Genomic DNA, 25,555 nt, shown 5'->3' with positions numbered 1-25,555 from the left:
CCTTTTGATTGCTTTGTCACATCTGGACATTAAATTATCAAATCACCAAATAGATTTATGATTTATTACAGCTTGGATTGTTAGGTTCTTAACTTACAAATTTTAAATAAAGAGAAAATTTAACTGTTTTTCTGTCTTTCAAAAACACAAGAGATATTTTAGCTTACTCACCTTTTAGGAGACCTGTTAGAGCTGCAGCAGGTGTGTGATGACAGGAGAGTCTCAGCCACGCCTGCTGCATACTGCACATTCCTGTGTCTTTGGTATTATGTAATATGTTCCATTGTGCTGAGCGTGATGTCATCTCTTCCTGGGGATCAAGCATGTTAGTGAGACAATTGTATTAATCTTTGTGCATTAGTAAAATACCTTCAATCATAGCTTCGTTCATTTCAGCAGAAATGAAAATGAAATGAAAAGTACTGCTTTCCTGTATATAGTCAGTTTACCAGAAATTTGTCTTAATGGTTTCTAATTACAGTGATATCATGCAGTATAATTAAGCTGTTGGTTTTATTATCAAATCATTAAGATCCAATACCAGCGTCTCTTAAACGGAGAAGAATGGACTGCATGGCAAATCACTAAAATTAATAAAGTTCATCCGCTGAAAGGTCCTCACAATGATCAGAATCGACTGATTTCTGTGATTTATTTATTGTAATAACGTTAGTATATTCATTTGAACAAAACAGAATATTTAACAGGTCAAATTGATATCATTCAACAGATCTAGTAAACCCGTAGTTCAAAATTAATTAGGGCCCAAGCACTGAAGTGCAAAGGCCCTATTGGTTCCGTTTATTATTTTTCAGTGAAATTAATGGCCTTTAACATGTTGAACTCATTAAATTTTGTACACGTATCAGGTCTGGTGAAAAATTACATATTTTAATGGTTCACATATAGGCGGTGCAAAATTGCTCTAGAATACCACCTATGCATTGTTTAATGAAGTCCTACAAACACATAGTTTGAGTCACATAGATTAGATTTGGTAAACATGTGTAACATGGCGAGACAAACAAAAGTCAGTAGACCGATTGATGCAAACCCAACAGGAAGTCCACCGTTTTGAATTGAAAGTGACATTTTGGTGCTAATTTTGCCATTTCCAGGCCCTAAACTTGTGCGAGCTCCTCCTAGGGATTTGATCAGATCACCTTCATATTTGGTCAGTGTCAACTACACCGCTGAGTTTTTGTCATAGGGTGTGGACATGGCGCCACAGCAAATTTCAATCATTCACCATGAAAATCTTAATTGCTCTCCCTTCCTACATGCATCATTCCTACGTTGATCGTGGCTCAAGAGTTGGGTGTTCACCTGGTAATTAGAAGGTTGCCGGTTCGAGCCCCGGCTTGGTCTCGATCGTTGTGTCCTTGGGCAAGACACTTCACCCGTTGCCTACTGGTGGTGGTCAGAGGACCTGGTGGCGCCAGTGTCTGGCAGCCTCGCCTCTGTCAGTGCGCCCCAGGGTGTAGCTTGCCATCACCAGTGTGTGAATGGGGGGATGACTGGTTGTGTAAAGCGCTTTGGGGTCCTTAGGGACTAGTAAAGCGCCATACAAATACAGGCCATTTACCATTTTACATTCTTCAAGCTGGACCAAACTTCTCACATGTGATAAGGCTCCCTTGCTGAACATATTTAACTGCTATATTTAACATCAGCAACAGCGCCAACTAGTGGGAACAGAAAATGTCATGTTTTACACTTCTGGTATAGCATAGAGGTGGATGACCCAAGCCACCTTTCGTCAAAAGGCGTGACACGTTTGGAAAGATTGATATTTGTAATCAATGGTTAGAGTCCCACCCAGTGGGAAGAGAAATAAAATCTATCAGTGTGACACCAGATCGGACTTGCTGAGTGTAGGTGTTGGGAGCAGGGGCAGATCTAGAAGAGTGGCATGGAGTGGCAAGTGCCACCCTAAAATGATCCTTTGCCACCCCAAGTGCCACCCCTGTTTTGCATATGACAATGTTGTTTATTAAAATAAGATAGCATTAACAGTTTGAGCGTAGTTACAGTCAACATTGAATATAAATGCTAAAACTGAATATATTGCATAGTGTCCTGGATTTTGCCACCCTCATGCCACTCTAAGAAAATTTCTCTAGATCCCCCCCTGGTTGGGAGTAGCTTAACACGCCCTCTCAACACTGCTTGCAGCTTTCATTGTTTAATTGTTGTTGCATTCCATGTTTAGAGAATAAAGGCTTGTTTTCACGTTCACTTTTGCGTCTGTGTAAGTTTCGCTTCTGAGTCCTTCTGTCTTCACGGCCTCAGCCATGACAGTCCCACATCTTTGAAATGATTTTGCTAATCGTCTTTCTTAAAGACATGAGAGAAGATCATGAACCCTAAATTGTCCTCTAATTATAGAATGACTCATAACAGGGTTCAACAACCATTCTGCAACAGCCCACACTATGTAACAGCGATCCCGAGCGGCGCAATCACAAACAAATCGCGCAGTACGTATAAAATACAGATTTCCCAGGCACAGTGAAGGCAGCATTTTCCCCGCATCAACCTGCTCGGTCTCAGTCCGCCAGCTGTCCGTTTGTCTTCCGCACAGGTTTGTGTCAACTCGTCCTTTTGTGTCACATCCAGAAAACTCCAGATGGGAATCTAAATGCCGGCTGTCTGGAATATTTCCCCGCGGACTAACCTGGACTGTGCGGACACAGAGGGAACAAGGGGGGGAAAGCGGCAGCGCTAACGGGCGGTAATGTTAATACGTTAGCCACGGCAGGTGCACCACGGCCACGACTGACAGGCTGTCAAACCGCAAAAATCACCGTTTCATCTCTTCACAAAGCTACCTTGGATACTCTGTCGAGGTAAGGGGACTTTAATGTCTGTTTGTGCCGTTTTTTGTTTTGTTTTTTAACCTATTCCCCGGCATCTCGACGGGGAGCGGGAGATTAGTGTAGCCAAGTTAGCTAATTGTCGGTTTAACACTTTAACGGACAGAGGCGATCGCAGGTTTTTAAATCCGTGACACATTAAAGGCCCTCTGTTTTAATCAAGGGCTGGACGCTTTCATGGCAGCTTTCCAGGCCTGTGTGTGTGACGGGTGCGACACTGGAAACCAGTGCTGACCACTGGGAACTGCACTTTTTTTTTTGTGTGTCATGTAAACAGCAGACTGATTTTGTTAAACGTGTTCAATAAACAGAGGAAGACGGGACAAGTGACTTTGCCCTGTGGTCTCGACAAGCAGGAAGTTTTACTTTCAATTCCAGGCTTTATTATGCAGCATGTACAATTAGGAGGAAGCGAAAATGATCACGTGACACTCTCAAGCGTACTTAAAACAATAACATAAATATTTAAGAACGTTGCAAGTGTTTATAACACCTGCTCTCCGTGGAAGTGCTCAACTTTGTTTGTTTTGGCGGTGTTTTTTTTTTTTTTTTTTTGTCGTTGTTGTTGTTTTATCAGTGAAAGCCAGATCTGCTCAAGTTTGCCATCACGAGAAAAGGAAAAGTTAGCACATTTTGACATTTGAGTCTCAAAGAATAATTAATACTCGTGATTTCTTTTTTTTCTGACTGTAAATGACTGGCAGCACATTGAAATTATGCAAACCAGCTGCAAAAAACTGCATTTGCCTGGTTTATTTGTTATGAAAAGCATAACAAGTAAACTGTTTTTCTCTAGGCCTTGTATGTTTATTTTTGTGTTTTTAAGCTATTAATTTGACAGAATAATATTTGAAGACATTCATTAGCAATAAACTTAAACTTGTTTCTTCTGTTTTCAGCAGCCTGCAGAAAATTAAACCACACTTTAGGAAACGCGTGGAGTCCTTTTTTCCTCCTGTTTCTTTTCCTTTTACTCTCTCCTATCCCGACCACCTCACCCTCTGTTTCCACGTCTGTCCCCCCCTCATCATTGCATCTTTTTCCTATTTTGGGAAACGTCCATCTGTCTCCGGCTCATTTCCCCTGCCCTCACATCCAGTGACATGGCCTCGGCTGAGTCACCGCAGTCCAGTGTCCTTCAGGATGAGCTCACCTGTCCGGTGTGCTTGGACTTGTACCGGGACCCTCACTTGCTTCCTTGCGGGCACAACTTCTGCAAGACTTGCCTCGATCGCCTGAAGCGGCAGGCAGAGCGGAGTCACTTCCGCTGTCCAGAATGCCGTAACAGCCACCAGTGTAGCACCAAATTTCAGAAAAACTTTAAACTTGCCAATATCGCCGATGACTACCGTCACAGGCGCAGGGTTCGCGCCATGCCTCCCACAGCTTTAAAATCAAGGGATCTGCCGTCGTCCTCTCTCGTGCTACAACCTTGCAGGAATGGGATCGCTGTGCCATGTGACTACTGCCCTTCAGGCTCTGCCGAGGCACCGGCTGCCAGTGCTGCTGTGGACTGCTCTTCTGCTGCTTCTGTTTCTCAACAAGGGGGTGATAGCGAGGGAGCAGCAGCTCCTGCTGCTGCCGCTTCGATGTTTGCAGTAAAGACCTGCTTGAAATGCGAGGTGTCGATGTGCCAAGAGCATTTAAAGCCACATCTGGAACTGCCGGCATTCCGCATGCATCCTCTCACCGAGCCGATGAATGACTTCTGGAAGAGGAAGTGCCGTGATCATGATGAGATCTACAGGTAGGGAGGAGGAGGAGATGGCCTTTTGACTTTTTCATGAAGAGTAGCTGAGTGCCTGTAAAACATTTATTTATTTACTAGTGAGGATGTCGCCCCCTCCCCCAGGCTTTACTGATTTGCTCTGTTGATCAGCTTTTAGTGTTCATTTTTATCTGAGCCCTGTTATTCTTACTCCAGATATTACTGCATTGATGACAAGATATGTGTGTGCAACGCCTGTACCATAGAGGGAGGACACTCAGGACACACGATCAAGACTCTGAAAAATACAATGAAGGATTTAAAGGTACACTCTTTACCAAAATTAGAGTTTCTCCAGTCTGTAATGTTATGATGATAAAGAGGTTTTGTTTTTTTTAATGGCTAAACACTGAATATACACGCACTGGCCACTCTATTAGATACATCTGTTCAAATGCTTGTTAATGTGAACATAATCAGGCATTAACTCATTTAGGTAAGTAGAAATGCTGAAATTCTAATTGAGCATCAGAATGAGGAAGAGGGTACTTAAGTGATTTTGAATGGTTGTTGGCATCGCATGGTCTTGTCTGAGTATTTCAGAAACTGAGATTTTCCCACAGAACTGTCTATAGGATTTGTAGGAATGGTCTGAAAAAGACAAAATGTCCTATGAGTGGCAGCTGAGAATTTATTTAATTGTTTAAGCTGAATGAAAGAACCACAGCAGACCCGTCCACATTTTAGCGCTGTCCAGCGTATACTTTATGCCCTCAGCTGTTTCAACACTGCTTGGCTGTAGCTTTGCAGCTCCCAGTCTCACACACCACCAACAGCAACAACAACATATTGACAGGACGCACTTCTTATTTTACACTCAATCTTGGAGTCCCTTCATGTTAAACGTGAAACCGTTTTGTGCCTTCATTTGCTTTAAACTTACTCGGCTGCTCTTGTTTGCCAGGGGGTGCTGGACAAGCAGCTGTACAGGATAGAAAGGAAGTACAGCATGGCTGAGAAAAAATTCCAGGAGCAGAAGGAGAAGGAGCGGCACAGTAAAGTAAGAGGCCTCACATTTCACTATCTAAACATAACTGATACATTTTTTTTTTTAGTATGTTACCATTTGTCCTGGGGTTTTTTTTTTTTTTTTTTTTTTTTTAAACTACTATTATTTTGCACTTTTGTCTTTTCAATCCCAGTTCTGGGAGGCCTGTACCTAAACATAAATACTGACTCAGCATAAGCATGTGCCAGTACTACTTCTAGTTCTAGATGAAGCCTTTAAGAGACTTCTGTAAAGCTCATTCCTGAGGAAAGCAGGGATGATCGCACTGGTGGCTGGAATAATTATTAGTGAGGGCTGTGTGGTATCAGGACACAGGTACAGTTTTTCCAAAGCTCCTTATTTATTCAGATAAGGCTAACACAGCACCTTTTCCTTTAGCCTAAACTAGAGATGGACTGATCCGATATTCGTATCGGCATCGGTCTGATACTGACCTAAATTACTGGATCAGATATCGGAGAGAAATAAAAAAATGTTATCCGATCCATTTAATATCAAAAAAAGCACCTCACAAAACTTGCAACACGGCGTAACTCTGCTCATAACCGTAGCACGTCGGAGCAGTATGCGTCATGTGATAGAGCGGCTGTGTGTTTTTGGAGCCTCGCTACCAAACCAGCATTTCATCTCCGAGGAAGTTATCCCAGAGAGAAGTAAAGCAAGTGTGTAAGTTCATCTCTTAATGTTTGTAAAGCATTCCCGCGTTAAGCTTAACAACTGATATATGGAGCGACTGCCTCTTCTCTCCCCCTCCCTCTCCTGCTGCTACTTCAATCATGAAACTGATCAGTGATCAGCTGATCAGCTTTTCTGTCGTGACTCCCGTCTCTTGTTTTTCGCCCACTTCGCGCCAGAAAGAGGAAACCAGCGGCTGAACAACAGCAGCACGTTTAAGCTTTATAAGCTGTTGTTAGAATTTATTTAATATTACTTTCTACACCAGGATCTTTTTCTATGCAGCTGACGGCTGGTAACTGTGCAGGGGCGGATCTAGCAAAGTTTAGCCAGGGGGGCCGATAGGGTATGAACAGGGAAAAGGGGGCACAAAGACATACTTTTCTTTCTTATTGTCATTTTAAATGTCGAGCTTTTAATAAATAATTATTTGAATCTTACACCCAAAGTTTTAATCTGATGTAAAATGTATAGAAGTCCATTACTGTATATAGTAACTGTTAAGTCTAATATACCCTAGTAAGCTATAGTACTTTTTTCCTTTGGAAAGGTACCATCTGTGCAGTCTGCAGTTCTGTTAAAGAAAAATGTTTAATCTATTTAATTGTGGAAAAATAATTGATTTCTGTGCATTTTTTTTTTTTTTTTTTTTTTTTTTTTTTTTTCCCCCTTTCCCACCCTGCATCAAATTAAAGTTGATTACGTCAATTAAGCCTCATGAGGTGGAGGGTGGTTCCCTTTTTTTTGTTTTGTTTGTTTTGCTGGGAGTTTTAGAACCCTATTAGTTAGGTTGCTTAATATTTCCGCTAAGTACTCTGTAAAATACCAGAATAGGGAGGATGGTGTAGGTTTAAGTTTATTAGATTGATCAGTTTTTGCTCAACTATGAAATAATTTGGGTGCAGTGTATTTTTTGCATACAGGTATAACACAATAGCTTTAGTGTTTTTGTTTTAAACTTCAGTATGAACTTATACAAAATGCAGCAAGATATAAAAAAAACCCCAGTTCTATTGATTAAAAAACACTATCGGCTTCATATCGGTATCTGCAGATATCCAAATTTATGATATCGGTATCGGACATAAAAAAAAAAGTGGTATCGTGCCATCTCTAGTAGGGCTGGGCCATATTATACCGTTCACGGTAATACCGGTATAATGTTAGGCAACGATAGGAAAATGAAATATCGCGATAGAATGGGAGTAAAACGCGCATGCGCAGTGCCTTTGTTTTCATACGCACATGGCCGATTGTTGAGTGAAACAGATGAACCAGAATTGGTTTGTAAAAATGGTGCAACTTCCGTGATGTGGAACTGGTTTGGTGTTTGTCCGTCAGATACACGACAAAGCACATTTTTTTGCAGAACATGCAAGCGGCCGTTGTTATTGTCATATTTGTCGGACTAAGATGCTCTTAAATCTGGGAGTAATCTGGGTCCTAAACTCCGTATTCTTCAGGTCAAACAACACTGCAGCATCACTTAGAGTTAAAAACTGTCTAAATTCTTTCATCTGTAATAAAACGATCAGCATTGCTGCTTTACCAGGTGTAACTATGAAGTTTAACTTCCAGGCATCCATGAAAACTAAAGTTATTACATTTAACGGAGTTAGACGTTAGCAGGAAGCTAGCGGAAGTTAGCTCGCTAGTTTCGCTAGTTACCTAAGCATGATATAGCATGTTCTGACTGAGAGATTTCTGAAAAAAATCAAACGTACAGTTCTGCTATCACTTCCAACATAAATGAAGACAGGAAACTAAACAGCAGTGACGTTTGTAGGGTTACTGAAGTTGGGCTAGCTGGTATATAATGATGTGCTACGTGATCGCTAGCGACACAGCTATGTTAGCATAACATAAACAGTGAAGCTGGAGGACGAACACTAACACTTTTCCACTTATAAAAGTTAACGTGAAGGTTCTTCATGGTTAGAGACAAATGCAATCGCATGGCAGGATGTTGTAAACGGACCAAACTTCAGTCAGGAGAACAACTGAGATAATCCATCCACAATATGAGGTTAGTCATTAATAGACTGCAACAACATGGGAATAGAGCAGCTGCCAGAGAATTCAACATTAATGAATCAATGGTACAGAAGTGGAGGAAGCAAGAAGAATGAGTTTAATAAAGTTTGATTTATCTGACTGCTTTGTTTCGCTTAATGTGCCTTATAATCCCGTGCACCTTATGGTCCGAAAAATACATACTGCACACTGCAGTTTAATGTTGCAAAGCACCTCTTTTTAACTTCAGTGGATATTATACATGGTTATGCTCAGGATATGTCAGCTCTACTGGAAATGCCTTTTGGTTAAACTTTCAGCAAGGAATTTGCATTTGCACTGTTACATTTTTATAAAGCTTTAATGTACATAAAAACCAGCTTCTTGTTTAAGTGAAAATAAATGGAAGGTTGTCTTTTTGCGCTAGTAATGTTGTGGAGTTGTATTTTGTCTCGCATCAATTATATCGTCGGTTATATCGTTATCGCAAATTTTCAAATATATATCGTGATAAATATTTTTGGCCATATCGCCCTGCTCTAATCTCTAGTCTAAACCACACCAAAGTTTTATGAATGTAAGGCCTCAGTCATCCCAAAACTAGATAAAGTCCACCCAGGCCTCTGAAGGTGCAGATTGACGCCTGTAGAGGTGCTGGGTCATCATGTTCTACGAAGCTCTGCTGCACGTTACTTTAGAGTTAAATGGAGCCAGAGACCTCTAAACAGAAGAAACCGTTACAGCTCACAGGATGTTCATGAAAACCACTTTGAAGTTTGCAGTTTCATTTGTTTTAGTGTTTTGTATATTCCATGCAGTGATTGGGGAGGGGAACCTGTTCAGCACCATGGAGAGCAATCTCGAGACTTTTTCAACATTCATGCCCATGATGACTGTATAACCACAACTGTACAGTACTGTGGCAAGAGGCTCAGCCACTGTCAGTTCTCCTCTGCATAGAACAGCTTGTTCAGCTTTGTAAACAGGGCGCTCAGGGCACGCGCTTTTTAAAAGTCCTTCTCACTGTGTACGTCCTCCTTGTATGACTTCCCCTTCTGCTACAGGTGTGCCTCTTGCCTCACCTGATACTGCGCTCTGAATCAACCAGCTCCACCTTTCCCATCAGCAGTCAGGCAAAGCGCATAGCCCAGCACCACCACTGTTTAACAATTTACTAACACAAAATTTGAATCCTAAAAAAGAAGTAATATGGCCAAAGTTGAGAACTTGAATGGGTTTAAAAAAATATAAAAATTATAATTATAAATAAGCTTAATATGGTAAGGAGTATAATAAGGAGGGGTTTTTGTTTCTTTTCTTCTGCTCCCTTAATCACTTAGGCTTGCTGATTGATTTATTTTTAGTACCCAGGATGCCTTTGCTATGGGCACTTGTTTCTGCTTCAAAAAAACAAAGTTAGGCAATGCTCTGACTCAAGCTTGAGTAACTCTAAATTTCAAGATGCCTAAATAAAACTTTTGAGTTATTAATTTGAAATTTTAACATTGTAACACAAAATTTGGATTTACAGATCCTGGGAAAAAAAAATCTGTGGCAGAAATGAGCTTCCATACCTTCCCGACGCAACCCCAAAGGGGACTGTCTCATCTGGTTAGGTGAATGTGTAAAGCACTAGACCGTTTACACATCACTTATTCATGTTGAGTAAATTAAATTCTTGCACTTTTGCACCATCGTCCAGCTGATTGACTTTTTCTTCTTTCCGTCGCTTCCCTCGTTAGAAGTTTATGGACGACACCGAGCTGTGCTTGAACCGACTGGGAGACGAGATGAAGACCAAAGTGCAGAGCTTCATCGGCAGATTGCGAGACTGTGCACGCGCTCACTGTGACATCAACAGCCCGACCATTCAGATGAACATCATCAAGATCACCAAGGACCAGGCGCGCTTACAGGAAGTCCGCTGCGGCATCGAAGGTCTCATGCTCGAGAGCGACCCTTTCCGCTTCATCGAGGTGAGACTCTAACGCGTCACTGTCAAACTGCGGCCGCGATTTTACTCTTAAAGCACGGAACATTTTCTTGTGACATTATTGAACTGATCCAAAAGAAAGTTTATCCTGCTGAAGTTAAAAGCTGTAAAAATACCAACAGAATGCTGTCATCAAACTCTCAGACTATCCTGCTAGGATGATGTAAATGTGATGGTTTATATTCCAGGGCTGCCCACCAAAGTACAATCTGTGTGTGGAGATACGCATAGATTTGTTTTAATAATTGATTTATTTGTGTTGATGTCTGTTTTGTTTTTTTCAGGCATACAGGACAAAAGGAAAATAGTAAGTTTTTTTTTTTTTTTTTTTTTTTTTTTTAATTTCTCAGTTCATCTTTGCTTTATTCTCACATCATACAGACAAAATAAAGTTTAAACATCCTAATATTTCTCACAGCTGAAATTATCTGTTAGCTTATTTTTTTGTGGGGAGGAAAAAATAAACACTCAGCAGCCACTTTTTTTGAATACATCTCATTGGTGCCAGGTTCTTAACTACAGAGCGACTTGAACAGGTTGCTTGAAATGTTTGAGAGATTTTGGTCCATGTTGACATGACTGTATCACACAGTGGCTGCAGATTTGCCGGCTTTACATGCATGATGTGAATCTCCGGTTCCTCCACGTCCCAACGTTGCTCTATTAGATTGAGATCTGCTGACTGTGGAGATTGTTGGAGGACAGTGAACTCACTGTCATGTTCAAGAAACCAGATTGAGATGATTCAACCTTTGTGACATGTATGTTGCTGCCATGTGATTGGCTAATTAGATATTTTCATTCAGCAATTCAACAGGTGTACCTAACAAAGTGGCTGCTGTGTGTGTATATCACGAAAAACCATTAGAAGCATGATATTTAAGGAGTTTTTACCAGTACATATTGTAGTTTTACTTAAACTGATTATTATAGACTGATCGAAGTGCTTAGTTATGTGTCAGCATGGTTGCAAACAATTAGCGATTTAAGACGTGTATACATGGATGAAGGAAGCAAACTGTCACTTCTTTTGTCTTTGTGCACTTTAGTTACCGCAGGCAGCTAAGGAAAAACATGTTTTACCCAGAGTATGTCGACATGGAGACGGAGGGTGTGGGAATGACGATGGAAGAGGAAATGAGAAAATTTCTGGAAGAGGAGCTCCGGCCTCACATTAGCGATGCTATCAATTCCCTGTGTAAGAAATATTCAGTCATTTGCTGACACTCGTCACTGTGTCTGAAACGGCTTCACAAGCCTCTAACCCGAAAACATCTGGCAGCGTAACGATTTGTGCTGTTTCAGCTCTGCTCAAACTTCTGTTTCATTTTCTCCATCAGGCTACATTTCTGATCCTGAGGAGGAGCAGGACGAGAATGAGGAAGAGGCTCCGGAGGAGGACGAGGAGGAGGACGATGAAGATGAAGACGACCTAGATGACAGCAGCGAAGAGGAAATGAGAAGCGAGGGGGAGGAGGAGGAAGACGATGAGGAGGAAGATGGGGTGGGACCGCATGATGATGATGATTACAGCCCGGAGGAGGAGGAGGAGGAGGAGGATTTTGAAGAGGAAGAAGAAGAGGATGGGGATGAGGAAGAGGATGACGAAGAAAGAGGAGTTTAATAGCATTATTTTCCACCTAATGAAGCACTTTGAAGTTGATCCTCGACTGTGGACGAGTGCACAGTCACATGACAAATCGCTCGTCTTCATGTTCGCAGAATGTGAAGATTAAGACTCAAGAAGCCCCACAATTTGCCTCTAACCCTCACACAGCATTCAGACACATGCTGGGCAGTGAAAGCCTCCAGTTCAGCTGGACTTGAAACAAATCAAGGGCTGAGAATGTGCTGAAGTGACTCTCACCCTAAACATGTGTCGCACACTGGCAAACCTAATTCAGGTGCTTTCCTTTAGAATCATTCGCTGTACATGAATGTGAATGTATAACGGCTCAGTTTGGGAAACCTTTGCACGTCTGTGACACCAGATTTTCGAGCACTTTGCCAAAAAGATTTTTTAGAAAGTGAGAATTTACTCTTTCACCTTGTTAGCTAGATTTGCTCTAGCTTGATTGAAGAACTTTCTGCAAAACGTTTGATACAACAATAGCTCCAAAGAAAGCCCTTCGATCAGAACTTCTGCTGAAGGCTCTGAGAAATCTGCTGGAACAGAACCTGTGTATGAGCTTGTGATTGTTTCAGCATTGTAAGCCAAAGAGAAAAGGTTGTGAGTGAGAGTGTGTGTGCATGCATACTTTAGGAGATGTTTGTCTGCTTGGCATGATGTTTAAAGAAATGTGCTAACAGAAGTTTACTGCAGAATGACGTTTTGCTTTTTGTGCTTTAAAAGCAGTTAATGCATTTACAAACATGTAAAAACAAAAATAATTGTTCCTATGCACAGTTCATACATTCTTCTTAAAATACCAGTTTTAGGTGATGTGTACTTTCGCACTTTACTACTGTTAATGCTGTGGTACACCTGAAACCTTTGAATGTCGACAGCTGATTTCCATTTTGATAAAATTATTTGAGGGGCCAAACTTCAGGAATTGTAAAAATTAAAAATAATAATAAAAAGCCTGGTGAATGTGCACGGTTGTCACGGTGTTGTTTATGTTGCTGGAGAAATGTGATGTAAGAGTTTATATTTTTGCTTTGTGTACAGGAAACGCATTACTGCAGTTTGATTAGGACATTTAAAGCTAACAGGCTGAAGACTTTAAACACAGGAAAATGGGCAAGAAAGAAAATAAAACAAATATCACATATCCCTAGCATCCTCCTTTTCTGTCACACCAACCTTCTGTTTGTACTCCTCCATTAAATCCATGAACCTCATCTGTGCTCTTCCTTTTTGCCTGGCAGCACCACCTTAAACATCTTTAGCTGTCCCTCCAAAATCCACATTACTATTCTTGTCCTTTCTGGTCACTCCCAGTGAAAATCTTAGCATCTCCAGCTCAGTCGCCATCTCCAAACCGCACATCTAACATCTTGTAAACCTTCCCTTTCAGTCTAGCTGCTATTCTTTCACTCAGATACTCTTCTCCACCCACTCTTCCCTGCCTGCACTGTCTTGTTCACCTCTTTGTTAACTGTCTGTTGCTTTGGTTGGCCATAGGTATTTAAATTCAGTCTCCATTGCTCTCTCTCTTCCACCTGCTCTCACTACACGTCGCAACATCATATGCAAACATAGTCCACAGACACCCCAGCCTGACCTCATCGGTCCATCACTGCAGACTAATAATAATAAAATCTTAGTTTAGGCCTTTAAGTGGGATAGTTTAGAGACAGCTTTCAGTACAGGAGTAGCCTGTTCAACCACGCAAGTCATGGGGCGCCAATATATTTCACTACACTGTAGAGGAGAAGCAACCACCTGCTCTAGTATTTAAACTGTTGTGTATTATTGGCCTATAACATGTCAAGCTCATTCTGAGCCAGAAAGAAAATTCCTGTCACAAAGTGACTTTTGCATATCCATATTTATCTGGGTGAAAGTGTCACTGACATCAAAAGTCTCTTCTTCACGAGAGGTGGAGCCAAGAGGGAAGCATGGATTGTATTAGCATGAATCACAGTTCTACAAATACAAATACATTTTAACTGCCCCAAGGGAGTGCATTTTAATGCAGAGGACAGAGCAGCAGTGCCAGATCTAGAAAACTTTACATCATGAGGGTGTAAAAGAGGGGCAAGATGTCCAGAATGGGAAGAATGTGAAAATCCCTTATGGAGTCAACAAAATATCCACTAAAATAAAACATTTATTGTATCATTATATCTTCAAAGAAAATAAACGTTTTGGACAAACAAGCAATTAAGACAGCTGAATAAATATCAAGAAGAATATATAGAATATAAAAAAACAACATCAAGACGAGTACGAGTTGAAGTGCTTGAAAGTAGTGCAGTGGTCTTAGTTTATACTTTTAAAACAGGCCAATTCTTTATTCTACATATAGCCGCTTTGTAAATCATGTTGTCTACAGGTTATTTACCAATATAAGGAACTATATTAGGCATTAAAAAAACAGAACACACAGAAACATCTGTAATCACGTTTTGCCACGACACCCGGAACGGTTGTACTCCCGTGTTTAACCGACGGACAAAAAACAGCACGGACTTCCGGCGTCTGCACCAGTGCGTGTGGTATTGCATGTTATTCATCCTAAGCAGATGCAGTTCTGTGAGGAGTTTCGTCTGAGCATATCTGACATTAAATATCGACAGAGAGAGGCGCAGTGATGAATCCTGTCTTCCGGAAGGTGACGTCCCGCTTATTTGTTTTTTCTCTGCTACAGGTTTGCTGACTTCACAGAGGTCACAGCTGTGCTGGAGCTAAGTTAGCTTCCTGTCAGCCAGCCCCGTGTTTGTGTCGTTGTCTTTTCTGGCTCCTGTAGAGGTAACTGGAAAAACAGAGGATGTTGTAGATGGAGCTGCCAGGCAAGGAGGAAAAGAGGAAGACCGCAATGGGTGTTTATGGTTATACTGAAGGAGGATATCCAAATACTGCTGTGCTTCATAATTGCCGGGATACACTGTTAAATTTAAATGAGTGTGATAAATAGTGGATTTGACAGGTGATGTTGTCTCCAGGTGCAGGCGTCTGTCGCACAGCAGGCGCTCCTGCTGAATAAAGCGCTGACACCTTGCCGGTAAGTCTTTGCCTTGCTTTTTCGGTTGTCCCAGTTGTAGACATTATATGTTTAATTTAATTAAGCAATTAGGTTAAGTTTGTCAGTTTTTAAAACAGATTGAAGCACAGACATTTACAACAAGTCTCAATTGTTAGACCGTAGAATTTGTTTTATGTTTCTAAACACATCGCGGTGAGATGATTTCTCCCCTTCTGATACTATTTATGATTAATCTGTGTTCTGTAATCTTTAAAGGGCTGCACCGTCCATCCAGCATCCTGTTTGGTGTAAGTATTTGTGTCCTGTGTATGCAAACTCAATGCAAACTGCTCGTGGTGCTGCAGAATATTTAAAGTGTTGTTTGTTCTCTTCTTAGGCACACACTCTGTAAATGAACGACAGTACAAGGGCATGCCAACCCACGGCATTGGGAGGTGGAAATATCTGTTACCTAAGCAAGCGGTAAGACTCCAAGTGGAGAATAATCACGCCCATTTCATCTTAAAGACCTCATACCACCAGAGTGTCCTCACAGAACTCTTCAGTGTCAGACTGCTGGCTTACTTGTGGTTCCCAGAGTGAATTTTAAATTGTTTGCAGGATAGAGTTAACTGAAGACACTGTCTGGCCCTTTGCTGTTTTGTTGCTTTTAGCCGAGGAAAAAGAAGGACAAGCACCAGATGAAACGGATCATGTCTGCGACAGATACAGCGTACGGCACTCTGAATGTGAACGTGTCAGGATATGACATGACTGTCGTGGAACATTACTCCCAGTACATCCATAACTTCTGCAACCGGCTTGGCATCAAAGTAGCTGACAGGTGAGGATGTTTGGATGGCAGGTCTGAGGTTTCTGATCACTGCAGGTCAGCAGGTAACATTTAACTGAGTCACTTAAGGAGCTGAGATGCAAACCATGTCAAGTTCAATAGGAACATTTCCATTTTCTGCTATAACTGCCCCCTGTTCATTAAGATTAGATGTTTGAAGTTAAACTGTTTTTATTCTTTTCCATATACGAACAACATTAAATATGATTTGGTTTATTTTATTGGTAGACCGGGTATCAAAGGTCCCCCGTCTTCTCTCTTATGTGTGGGTAATTAACAATTCACTCAGCAGATAGAAACATAGTTAGGATGAACTGCAGGTTTGTATAAGTTGTTTTTCCTTGTAAAGGATGGAATAAAAATTATTTAGATATGCGTTTCACATGAAGGGACTGACACAGTTAAACTATCAAAGCAACAGTAAGGATGGTAGATGATCAAGTTTTAAACCTTGATATAGCAGACTTTGGTCACTAGATGGCAGCAGAGTTCCTCTGCATCTGCCAAATATATTACAGTGAGTTGTTTTGTTTTTCTTTGTAGTAGACTTAAGCTTTAATGCTCTTTAATGCTTCCCACGTACAGCTATGCTTTACCAAGAAAGAGCACAGAGGTCATGCTGATGCAGGAGCAAGGCACCAAGACGTACGTCGATGCTGTCCTCAAGACTCACCACCGAGTCGTTCAGGTAAGACCTGGCTTGTTGTGTTTTTTGGGGTTTTGTTTGTGCTCAAACTGCAGGTGCTGCAGGTGTACTGAGAGGTTTTAAAGACCTAACTGTTAACGGTGTTATTACTTTTTGTCCAGCTGAGCACTCTGAACGCCGCGCTGTGTCCCGTCTTCATGGACGTCCTCTTAAAGAATCAACCAGAGGGAGTTCAGCTCTCTGTGACGGAGGTGAGTAAGCTGTTGCATGTTCATCTTTTAGTCCATAACTGTTGGAGAACATTAGAAGTGCTCACTATAACAAACCAAACTCCATCTTACTCTTAAAAGCAATGTGCATGTGTAGTTTTTGGTCATATCATAATTTTTAAAACTAATCCACTTCTCTCCCTCTGTACCTCTCAGCACACCGAAGCTGATTTCCAAGCACGGTTCAAGGCGCGTCCAGAGCTGGAGGGGCTCATCGCTCAGATGAACCAATAACTTTCCACCTCATTATGTACAAGTATCAGTTTGATCTAATTTATTACCCATCATTCCTCAGTAGCATCCTGTATAAATGGATTATCTGAAATGGAAAAAAAACTGTGCACATTAGTCTCATTTTGTGACCTTTGGGAAATAAAACCACGCTCATTTTTCCATCTTAAAATATTTTCATATTTATTTTTCTGGTTCTTCTGCTTCATTGTAAACTTTGTTCACTTTAATACACATCATGTCACTGTACTTTTTTCAACCTTTGGACACAAAATGTAGTATTTTAAATTTCTGTGACTAAAAGTTAGAATTGTAGCAATCAGGTATTTTTTAATTTAAATATAAAAGTTCAGAATATTTTATTTGCCTGTATTCTGAGTAAACATTAACATCTGTATCCCATGTTGTAGAAAAACATAAAAGAAATTAAATTACACAGATAAAAACAAGATAAACAATTAAAAAAAAATAAAGGTAGGTTTTTTTTAAACAAGAGAAAAATATGTATTTGGTTGAGTTAAATAAAAAAAAAAAAACTTAAAATGTGGTTCATATTTTTACATTCCCTAAACAATACATTGAGCTCACTCAAGCTCATAGATGAGAAACCTCAGAGACTTTATCCCTTGGACTTCATAGAGCTCATCTTTGAATAATCTCTCATTTAAATTTCTCACAGCATCAAATTTCTCATTGGAGATCAAATCTTTTTCCTGGAGTTTGTCTAGAACGGCTGCTGCCCCTCTCACTGTCCATCAGAGCCGTTGAATGGCGATCCATGAAATGCTGTCCAGAAAAATAAAAAGCAAATGTAAAACATAATAAAACACAGTAAGTTGTAATGCTCTACAATATAGTTTTTCATAAATATATAGTCCTGAAAAAAGAAGCTGTTTTCAGTTATAAGGTTTTACATATCAGCACCTAATGAAAATCTCCTGGTCTTTACAAGACTGTAAAATTACTGAAACTTTAGATGAACAGCAACATGACGTCATTATTTAGTGAAAATTAAACCAAAATGCTAAATAACTAAGCACACTGCTCCCTGTGCAAGTAACAGCCAGGTGCTGATACAGAAATGCACTTGATTATTGATAATCAGCACGTGTGAGCAACCCATACGAAAGCAGTCATTCAGTAGTTCCCTAGTCTGGAGCATTCAAGTGTGTGTTAACACAATTCCAAATAGGAAAGCAATAATAGTTTTTAAAAAGAAATTGCTGATGTTCTTCAGTCTGGGAAGAAAGATCATTCGCAAACAGAAAACATTCAAGACGGCTTCCAGTCAACACAGGAGTCACTATCCCAGTAAATTCATCCCAGTATCAGACCATGCCCTGCTCAGAGAAACTGCAAGAAACCCAAGAGCTACATCTGAGACTCTGCAGGCCTCAGCATGTTAAAGTTAATGAGAGTACAATTAGAAAAAGACAACAAGTTTTGAACAGGCTTTTTTTGGAAAGAGGGTAAATATCTTCTATCTAAAAAGAACAGCAGCAATGCTGCATGTGGAAAAAAAAGCAATATATTTTGGATAGGTGAGACCTAAGTAGGCATGTTTGAACAAAATACACAGCACTACCTTTGGAGAAAACCAAACAGCATATCAGCACAAACACCTCAAACCAACTGTCGAGCACGGCGGTGGAAGGGTGATGGTTTGGGCTTTGTTTTATAGCGACGGGATCAAACTGGAAATCGTGCAAAGAGACAGTGATCCAGACCACAGCGAGAACTTTACAGCAAATGGGTGAAAAAGAAAGACTGCTTTTTGTTTCTCTCAGGTTTGTTTTTAGGTTGTTTCAGAACCCAGTTTTCTTTTTAAATTATGTCTTGATAAGCAAATCATAAGATTTGAAAAAGGAATTTACTTTATAAAATAATCATGGATTAAAGCGAACCTCTTACCCTGTTCTTGGTGAATACTTGTGCTTAATAGTCATCTGGAATAAAAGGGTTCAAGCTGGTCAGATGGTGGCTGTTTATAGTTTAGATGAGCTGCGTTAGGGTAACAACATATAAAACACTAACCTGTTCCGATAGCGCACGTCCACACGGTGTCCTTTTCCTTTCCTCCCCTGCGCTCAACTTCAAGTTTCAGTTTCACGTTTCCGAAGTCGCTTTTTTCATTTCCAATGACCACCTCAAAGAAATTAGTGTCGCTCCACTCCAACATGAACTGCTGTTTCTGCAGAGAAAACGTTTTATGGAAACTTGAGGATTTTTGCTGTTTCTATGTTATGGTGCAATGAACAGAAGTGCAGCTTAGTCCAAACCTCAGGGCAGATTTGTGCTGTGTCCCAGTCTGTTGAGAGGTAGAAATAACTCTCCAGCTGTACAGGGTCAACAGGACTTGTCTTTCGGATTTTTCTGAATCCGTCAGATTTCTCCTTCTTCTCCACTTCCTGAAACATGGAAAAATGGACCATTCTTCACATACAAGTAATGATTGGAAATCTTTGGGAATCGTGTTCACATCTATTCATGTCTTTAATGAACATATGTGTTTGTGTTTATATCAAGATGAGAACATTGATTTGCACTACTGCAATCCATGTAACTGAAAAGGGAAAATGCTAAGAAAACACAAGTAACAACTACAAAGTTTAAAAAAAGCTCAAAGCTGTTCAAAAAACAGCTTTTGAAAGAATGATTAAATTACATTAGCATAAAGATGGCTGTAAGTTCTTAACTTTTAATGCAGTTTTCTCTGCCTGAAAGTCAGTAATGTTGTCAGTTGGGTTGTCAAAACATTTAGAGACCAAACTCTATTAATTTGTTGCCTTGTAGTGTCACTGTGTTTTTGTATTTATCAATGAGAGCATTTTATTTCTCTGTGTTATTATATATTTTTCCTCACTTCTACTTTATATTGTTGCTCCAGTACGTGGCATTGTATTACCTGTTGTATTAGAGGATCATGTGGGACCAGGTAAACATGCAGAGTGAGGCCAGATGTGATTTGCATGTATATCAAGACATCAGCAAAAACTTTTAGATATAGGCCCAGTTTCTTTAGGATCATGGCTCCTCTTAGAGAGAACTCCGGCTTGTTTAACTTCACATGGGATGATGTCATTTCAGACACTTGCTCCAAATAACCTCCACTGCTGTCCACATGCAGAACTCGAAATATGTCTGACATCGCTGCATTTTCACCTGCAAAGCACAAACAGTCATGTGTGCATAAATATCTTTATTACTGTAATAAAACAATCATATGCGTTTTACGACTGCTCACCTGTACAGATCCAGTGCGGCAGACAGACTTCCTCTAGCTTCCCATCTGTGACTTTGATGTCCATTAGGGGTCCTGCTGGTATGTAGTCCATGCATACAGGTTTCCTCATGAATCGCTCCCATGAGCTAAACTGGTATCTGAAGCTGACGGTTTCCTTACAAACCCACCGCAAGGCAGACTCGCTGCATTCATATTTGCCACTTTCAGACTGCAGGCTGAATTTGAATAGACAAGACAAAATGCTCTGTTATGCTCTGTTCACATGCACGAACAGAAACAGCAAAACTGCAAATAGTACAAAGTGGTACTTTAAACCCAAACCACTTCATTGTGTGTCTTGTAATTAGTGATAACCTTCACCTGTAAGTATGAACCTTGTCCATTATCTGGACTTCAGGTTTCAGCTTCGTCCACGGACTGGAGTCCTGTTGTACAAGATATTTTTACATTGTCATGGTCATTGAAATTGTAAAATCTTTACAATTATTGTAAGATGCAATAAATGAGTAGAAAAAAATCCACAGAAACAGAGACTTACCATTTCATTGCCAAAAGCTTTCAGAAGTCTCTCAGAAGGTTCTTCTTAAAGCAAAGTTAATGTTTAAAGAGCTAGCTAACAAAATCCAATAATTCTAGCACAATTTTAACGTTACTTTAACTTGTGCGAGATTTCTATATGATATAAGTACATAAAAAACATGCTTTTTAATCTTAGCATCTTTAAAGCAGAAAAATGGAGGAAACACCATTTGGTCATGTAAAATTATCAACCTAGCTGTATTAAAACAACTATTGTCATTATAACATGAAAAAATGTAATACTCAAAGAGGAAAGCATTTAATTTGTTGAGGGAAAGGATTTTAATAGTTTCATTTTCTTACCCTCAGTTCTTCTGTGAACGTTGTAAGCAACAGGACCACTGATTGTAAATCCAACATAAAAGAACACATGGCCTGCTTTCCAGAGGCTGTCTTTTTGGTTAACATCCAACTTGATCTCTGTGCCGCCAAATGTTGCATACAGCCTGTAATTTCTCACCACCCCTTTAACCCTGAGAAGTTTGTCTTTGACTGTTGGATTTCTGAAAACATCGTCGTTCCTCCAGTTTGTTTTTGGGTCTTCCAGTGCATCTTGGGTCCACAAGATTTCAAGGTTGCGTCTGTGAACAAATCTGTTCAGACCCTGACCCGGTCCAAGAAAAAATATGGGTCGAAGGTACCTTGACTGAAAGAGTGACTTATATTCTTGTTCATAGGAATACAGAATATTTTGGATTAAATGAGGGAGGTCAGAGGCCAATTCGTGTTCACCATCTGTAGGCCAACACAACAGCAGAGCTAACATGTGAAACTCGGGTTGCATCTCAGGAGCCAATGGCATTTTCTCTGTAAAGCTGCTTTGGTAGTCGGAGCTGGACGGAGGTTCTTTCATATTTATCAGCATGATATTGGCCAGAACGTAGTTGAGTAAGGCATGTGTAGCAGAATGTTTGTGTTGGCAGATTTCTCTCCACCATACAGCAATGTCCTTGGTGTCTGATCTAGTGCATCTTTCAAGACATGAAAGTACTCCCGGAGAAGTGACAGCCAGTTTTTGTTTAAGTTTGTGGAAGGTTTTCTGGAGTTGATCATTTGGTTCTGCGTCTCCAACATACTTTTTGTAGCATTCTATTGTCTTTCTGGAAATGTAGGATGGATCTTCTTTCTTTACAACAGAATATGAATAAGTTAAAAAAGTGTCGAAAAATTCAGATCTTTTCTCAACCAAATCTCTGAGGCTGTTTATTAGCTCCTTAAACCTGAAAAGTTTCTCATCTCCGAGGGATTTCAGGACAGAGCCCAGAGACACAGTCTTTGTGAGAACTTGCTTCCAAAGTTCATCATGTCTGATAAGATGGTCATACAACAGGGTGCAAACTTCCAGATAACCAAACAGCCCTCTGGTGTTTAAAGCACGCAAGACTTTTTTATTGCCATCTCCTTGTTTGCCTTTCATGTGTTCATTCTCAGCAAGTCGTTCCTCATCTTCAAAAGCTTCAATGCCTTTTTGGGCCAGCTGTAAAATTTCTCTTGGCTTGGCAGAAAGTTTTAAGTTCTTCAGGTGGATCTTATGGACTTGGCCTAGTGTATCTGCAACATATGAACTCCAAGGTGCTCTCTGCTTTGCTTTTTTTGCCCAAATTTCTGCCTCATTGTAGTCTTCTATTTCTATATAATATAAACGAGCAAGAGTTTGTGGAAAAAGTGGGTTGTCATCAAATTTCTTTGAGGCCACCTTCAAGACTGACAGACTCTGACTTTTGCCTTTCTTTTTGTCATCATCTTCTGTCTTTGTAATATCTTGAATCAGTCTGGAAAACTTTTCTTTCTTCTCATTAATTACACCAGTTGGGTCCTCTATTATTTTAATTTCTCTTTTATTTAGCATGTCTTTGACAAACCCAAGCAAACATGGGGGAACATAACTTTTGCAAAAACTGTTCAAGAAGTGTCTTGTTGTGTCACTTCTGGTCACACCTGCATCACCCAACAGTTCAGTACAACACTGAGCTATCATATTGTGAGCCATGCAAACCTTTTTTTCAGATCTTTCACCTTGTTGGAAGGTGACGATCAGATGACTGAAAGGCTGCATTTGATCCTCCAGTGAAAGGTCATCTTCATCTTCATGTCTGAGGAAGTCCAGGCACTGAGACTCCAGGAGATATGAACCTGGTACGTAGGCGTTCAGCAGACACAGGAAGGCAGCAAGCTGCATCTTCAGTGGCTTATTTGTTCTTTTGATATGTTCTAATGTAGCACATGCGTTCCTGATGTAGGCTTGAGAGAAATTAGACTGCAGAATGTTAAAACCATGAAACTGCTTGCATCGATCACCAAATCTTCTGCCAAGCTCTTCTTTTTTCATATCAAAGTCTGCTTGCTCTCTGTCTGAGAGAGATTTTTTGAGAATAATAGATTTTCTCATTTTCCTCTTGAACTTTTGTCTCAGTTCATAAGAACGCTCCTTTTGGTGGATAATCCCGTCACTGCTTCTCACACAGTTCAGTAAAATTACCACAGGCAAATCAATTTCTAAATCCTGTTCAGCAATCTCTTCCATAATCCTGTCCTGGAGGATGTCCAATATGAACTCATCATTTAGTAACAACAGTACCGTTTTCTGGTGGCCATGGCTACCTGCTGTAAAAAGGCTGACCACATCTTGCGCAACTTTTGTGATATCTAATGTTGAGCCTGTCAAAACAGCACATCTGAAGGTTTTCCTCAAGTCCCACAGCACCTGCATAGCCAGTGTGGTTCCCCCACATCCTTGTTGATGAAACAGTTTAATTGTTGATGTCCCAGGGCCTTTTCTTCTCAGGTGAATTTGTTCTTTAAGGGTTTCATATCCATCTCGTTTGATAAAAGGAGTTGCATTGCCATCTGACACTGCTTGTTCACTGATATAGAAGTTTAACCAGTTCGGTGGGGCCCCTCTGTAAAAGTTTTCCTCCACTTGCTCAGCGTGTTGAGGTTCAACAAACTCTCCTTCAAACTGTCTGGTGTAGAGGACATCCAAAAATGAGAAGGAATCACTGATTTTACTCATTACATGTATTTGTCCACCTTCAGCAGTGGGCAGGGCTGGTCTGTTTGCCATCTTCACACTTTCACTTTGCTTCACCCTAATGAATGTTAAACAAAACAAACATGAGTCCGTCTTATGTCTTAGCTTAAACTATTTGTAATTTAGGTCCTACATTCACTTTATGGAATGTGATACATTTAAATAGCCATTTCATTGCTGGTCAATCACATAAAATAAATATAGCCTTCTCCATGTAAAGAACCAGACACTAACTTCAATTAAAACTTCCATTTGTCATTTGCAGATCTTAAGAGATTTTTCTTACCTTCTCCCAAATTACACGGACAGCTCTAAAGACCTGCTATTATGTGTGTGTTCAAGCACTGGGACCGTGAATGTGTCATGTAACCCGGAAGGTAGTCGTCACACCCAAAGCAGGTTGGGATAATCAGGTACAGACATGTACACCTCTACAGTTTGAATGTTAGAGCAGTTCCAGTTTCAGAGTAGTTTAAAAAAAGGAATGAGTCAATTTAACAGCACATTTTCTTCCTGGTTTTTAAAAAAAGCAGAGGCTACGCTTGACGTGTTCAGTCAATAAACACGTCAAGCTGGCATAAAATATTGCACAATCAGACGCTAAAGATTGGAAATTTGCAAATTTGGCCAACAAAATAATAAAATATGTGATATATGTTAATATTGTCCTATTTTGAAACATTACCTACATTTGTTTAAAGGGCAGGGTGACTTCATTTGATTAGGAAATGCTTGTCACAACAGGAAATACTAAGGCTTTACTATGAACGGTTTAATGATGAAAGATAACAATTCTTTCTGTCTCTATTTCACTCATGTGGCTGCTGTTCAGGTCTCAGTTTGCAATTAAACAGTGCTTGAGTATTTGGAAACATTTAAACAAATAAAAGGAGGGCATTAAAATAGGTTAGGATGTAAGCAAATGTAAATAATCAATGAAGAGTGTTTGGAAGCGCATCAAAAAAGAATATTTATGTGGCTTGATCACAGACAGTTCTCTATTATCCAAAATGTTTTTCACTCTCTTTTTCTGTCACATTCACTCTCTTTCACACACACACACACACACACACACACACACACACACACACACTTTATCTTTAATGAATGCTGACCTATGTTTTATAAAATCATGTGTACATAACCTGGTTCTGGTCTTAAAAAGGGTAAAAGGACATGACAGACTTATATAGAGGTCACTCTATAAAAAAAAACTCCTCTCACCCCTACTGGTGGTCTATGGCCACCACCACTATATCCGGTTGGTTAGCCACCTCCATCCGGAAGTCCCACAGGATCTTAGCTCAGTCATTCTCCACCACCCTAGAGGATGTCTCCCATTTTGACCTCTGGACTTCCAGGCCATATTTGGCACAGATGTTTCTGTACACTATGCCGGCCACTTGGTTATGGCGTTCCATGTATGCCCTGCCTGCTAGCATCTTGCACCCTGCTGTTATGTGTTGCCATCTTCCTGATGTATTTGTGGATGTTCGTTGTCTCATCCTGGACCGTGGTACTGACACTCACCAGTCCCCGTCCTCCTCCTTTCCGCTTAGCATACAGGTATCATTCTTAGTGCTGCAATCACATCATCTAGTAGATCTTCTGAGGGTACTTCACCTAGTCTTGGTAACTGGCTACGGGGGATCCAGGTTTCCCCACTTCTCATCAGGGTGCCCTGGTACCTAGACACCTGTCTCGGACTTTGTTGATAAGCCTAGGACTCTTACTGGA

General features: G+C 40.4%; 3 protein-coding genes across 4 annotated transcripts; 2 read left to right on the top strand and 1 right to left on the bottom strand.

The window, feature by feature from the left end:
* Window positions 1-2,528: 2,528 nt before the first annotated feature.
* On the top strand, window positions 2,529-13,108 carry LOC308407380 (E3 ubiquitin/ISG15 ligase TRIM25). 2 transcript variants are annotated; one of them, XM_080898971.1, is made up of 8 exons: window positions 2,529-2,849; window positions 3,779-4,623; window positions 4,801-4,909; window positions 5,549-5,644; window positions 10,084-10,317; window positions 10,619-10,641; window positions 11,384-11,532; window positions 11,675-13,108. In XM_080898971.1, exons 2-8 carry the CDS (start codon window positions 3,980-3,982, stop codon window positions 11,956-11,958), a joined length of 1,539 nt encoding a protein of 512 aa, XP_080755097.1. In that variant the 5' UTR covers window positions 2,529-2,849; window positions 3,779-3,979; the 3' UTR covers window positions 11,959-13,108. The 2 variants fall into 2 exon arrangements, with proteins under 2 accessions (XP_080755097.1, XP_080755096.1); XM_080898970.1 differs by having other exon boundaries at window positions 3,776-4,623.
* Window positions 13,109-14,462: 1,354 nt separating this feature from the next.
* Window positions 14,463-17,136, top strand: mrpl48 (mitochondrial ribosomal protein L48). The gene is made up of 8 exons (XM_080892227.1): window positions 14,463-14,614; window positions 14,946-15,004; window positions 15,242-15,273; window positions 15,363-15,448; window positions 15,640-15,809; window positions 16,404-16,506; window positions 16,626-16,715; window positions 16,890-17,136. Exons 1-8 carry the CDS (start codon window positions 14,594-14,596, stop codon window positions 16,965-16,967), a joined length of 639 nt encoding a protein of 212 aa, XP_080748353.1. The 5' UTR covers window positions 14,463-14,593; the 3' UTR covers window positions 16,968-17,136.
* A 146-nt stretch (window positions 17,137-17,282) lies between these two features.
* LOC308402939 (sterile alpha motif domain-containing protein 9-like) lies at window positions 17,283-24,656 on the bottom strand. Its single transcript, XM_080892109.1, has 9 exons — window positions 24,105-24,656; window positions 21,091-23,876; window positions 20,747-20,790; window positions 20,569-20,633; window positions 20,209-20,423; window positions 19,870-20,126; window positions 19,244-19,372; window positions 18,999-19,155; window positions 17,283-17,750 (listed from the first exon to the last, which is right to left on the bottom strand). Exons 2-9 carry the CDS (start codon window positions 23,849-23,851, stop codon window positions 17,710-17,712), a joined length of 3,669 nt encoding a protein of 1,222 aa, XP_080748235.1. The 5' UTR covers window positions 23,852-23,876; window positions 24,105-24,656; the 3' UTR covers window positions 17,283-17,709.
* Between the last annotated feature and the right edge of the window lie 899 nt (window positions 24,657-25,555).

This window comes from Rhamphochromis sp. 'chilingali', assembly GCF_963969265.1.
Source record: "Rhamphochromis sp. 'chilingali' genome assembly, chromosome: 1".
Classification (NCBI taxonomy): Eukaryota; Metazoa; Chordata; class Actinopteri; order Cichliformes; family Cichlidae; genus Rhamphochromis; species Rhamphochromis sp. 'chilingali'.
The sequence above is the reverse complement of the archived record's forward strand: the minus strand, read 5'-3'. Positions and strand labels throughout refer to the sequence as shown.

Coding starts and splice junctions, on each gene's coding strand:
- LOC308407380 (XM_080898971.1), top strand. CDS start 3,980: ATGGCCTCGGCTGAGTCACCGCAGTCCAGTGTCCTTCAGGATGAGCTC. Junction 4,910..5,548: donor ATACAATGAAGGATTTAAAG/GTACACTCTTTA, acceptor CTTGTTTGCCAG/GGGGTGCTGGACAAGCAGCT. Junction 11,533..11,674: donor CGATGCTATCAATTCCCTGT/GTAAGAAATATT, acceptor TTTCTCCATCAG/GCTACATTTCTGATCCTGAG.
- mrpl48 (XM_080892227.1), top strand. CDS start 14,594: ATGAATCCTGTCTTCCGGAAG. Junction 15,005..15,241: donor AAAGCGCTGACACCTTGCCG/GTAAGTCTTTGC, acceptor TAATCTTTAAAG/GGCTGCACCGTCCATCCAGC. Junction 16,716..16,889: donor TTCAGCTCTCTGTGACGGAG/GTGAGTAAGCTG, acceptor TGTACCTCTCAG/CACACCGAAGCTGATTTCCA.
- LOC308402939 (XM_080892109.1), bottom strand. CDS start 23,851: ATGGCAAACAGACCAGCCCTGCCCACTGCTGAAGGTGGACAAATACAT. Junction 20,127..20,208: donor GCCGCACTGGATCTGTACAG/GTGAGCAGTCGT, acceptor TGTGCTTTGCAG/GTGAAAATGCAGCGATGTCA. Junction 17,751..18,998: donor GACGTGCGCTATCGGAACAG/GTTAGTGTTTTA, acceptor TTTTCTGGACAG/CATTTCATGGATCGCCATTC.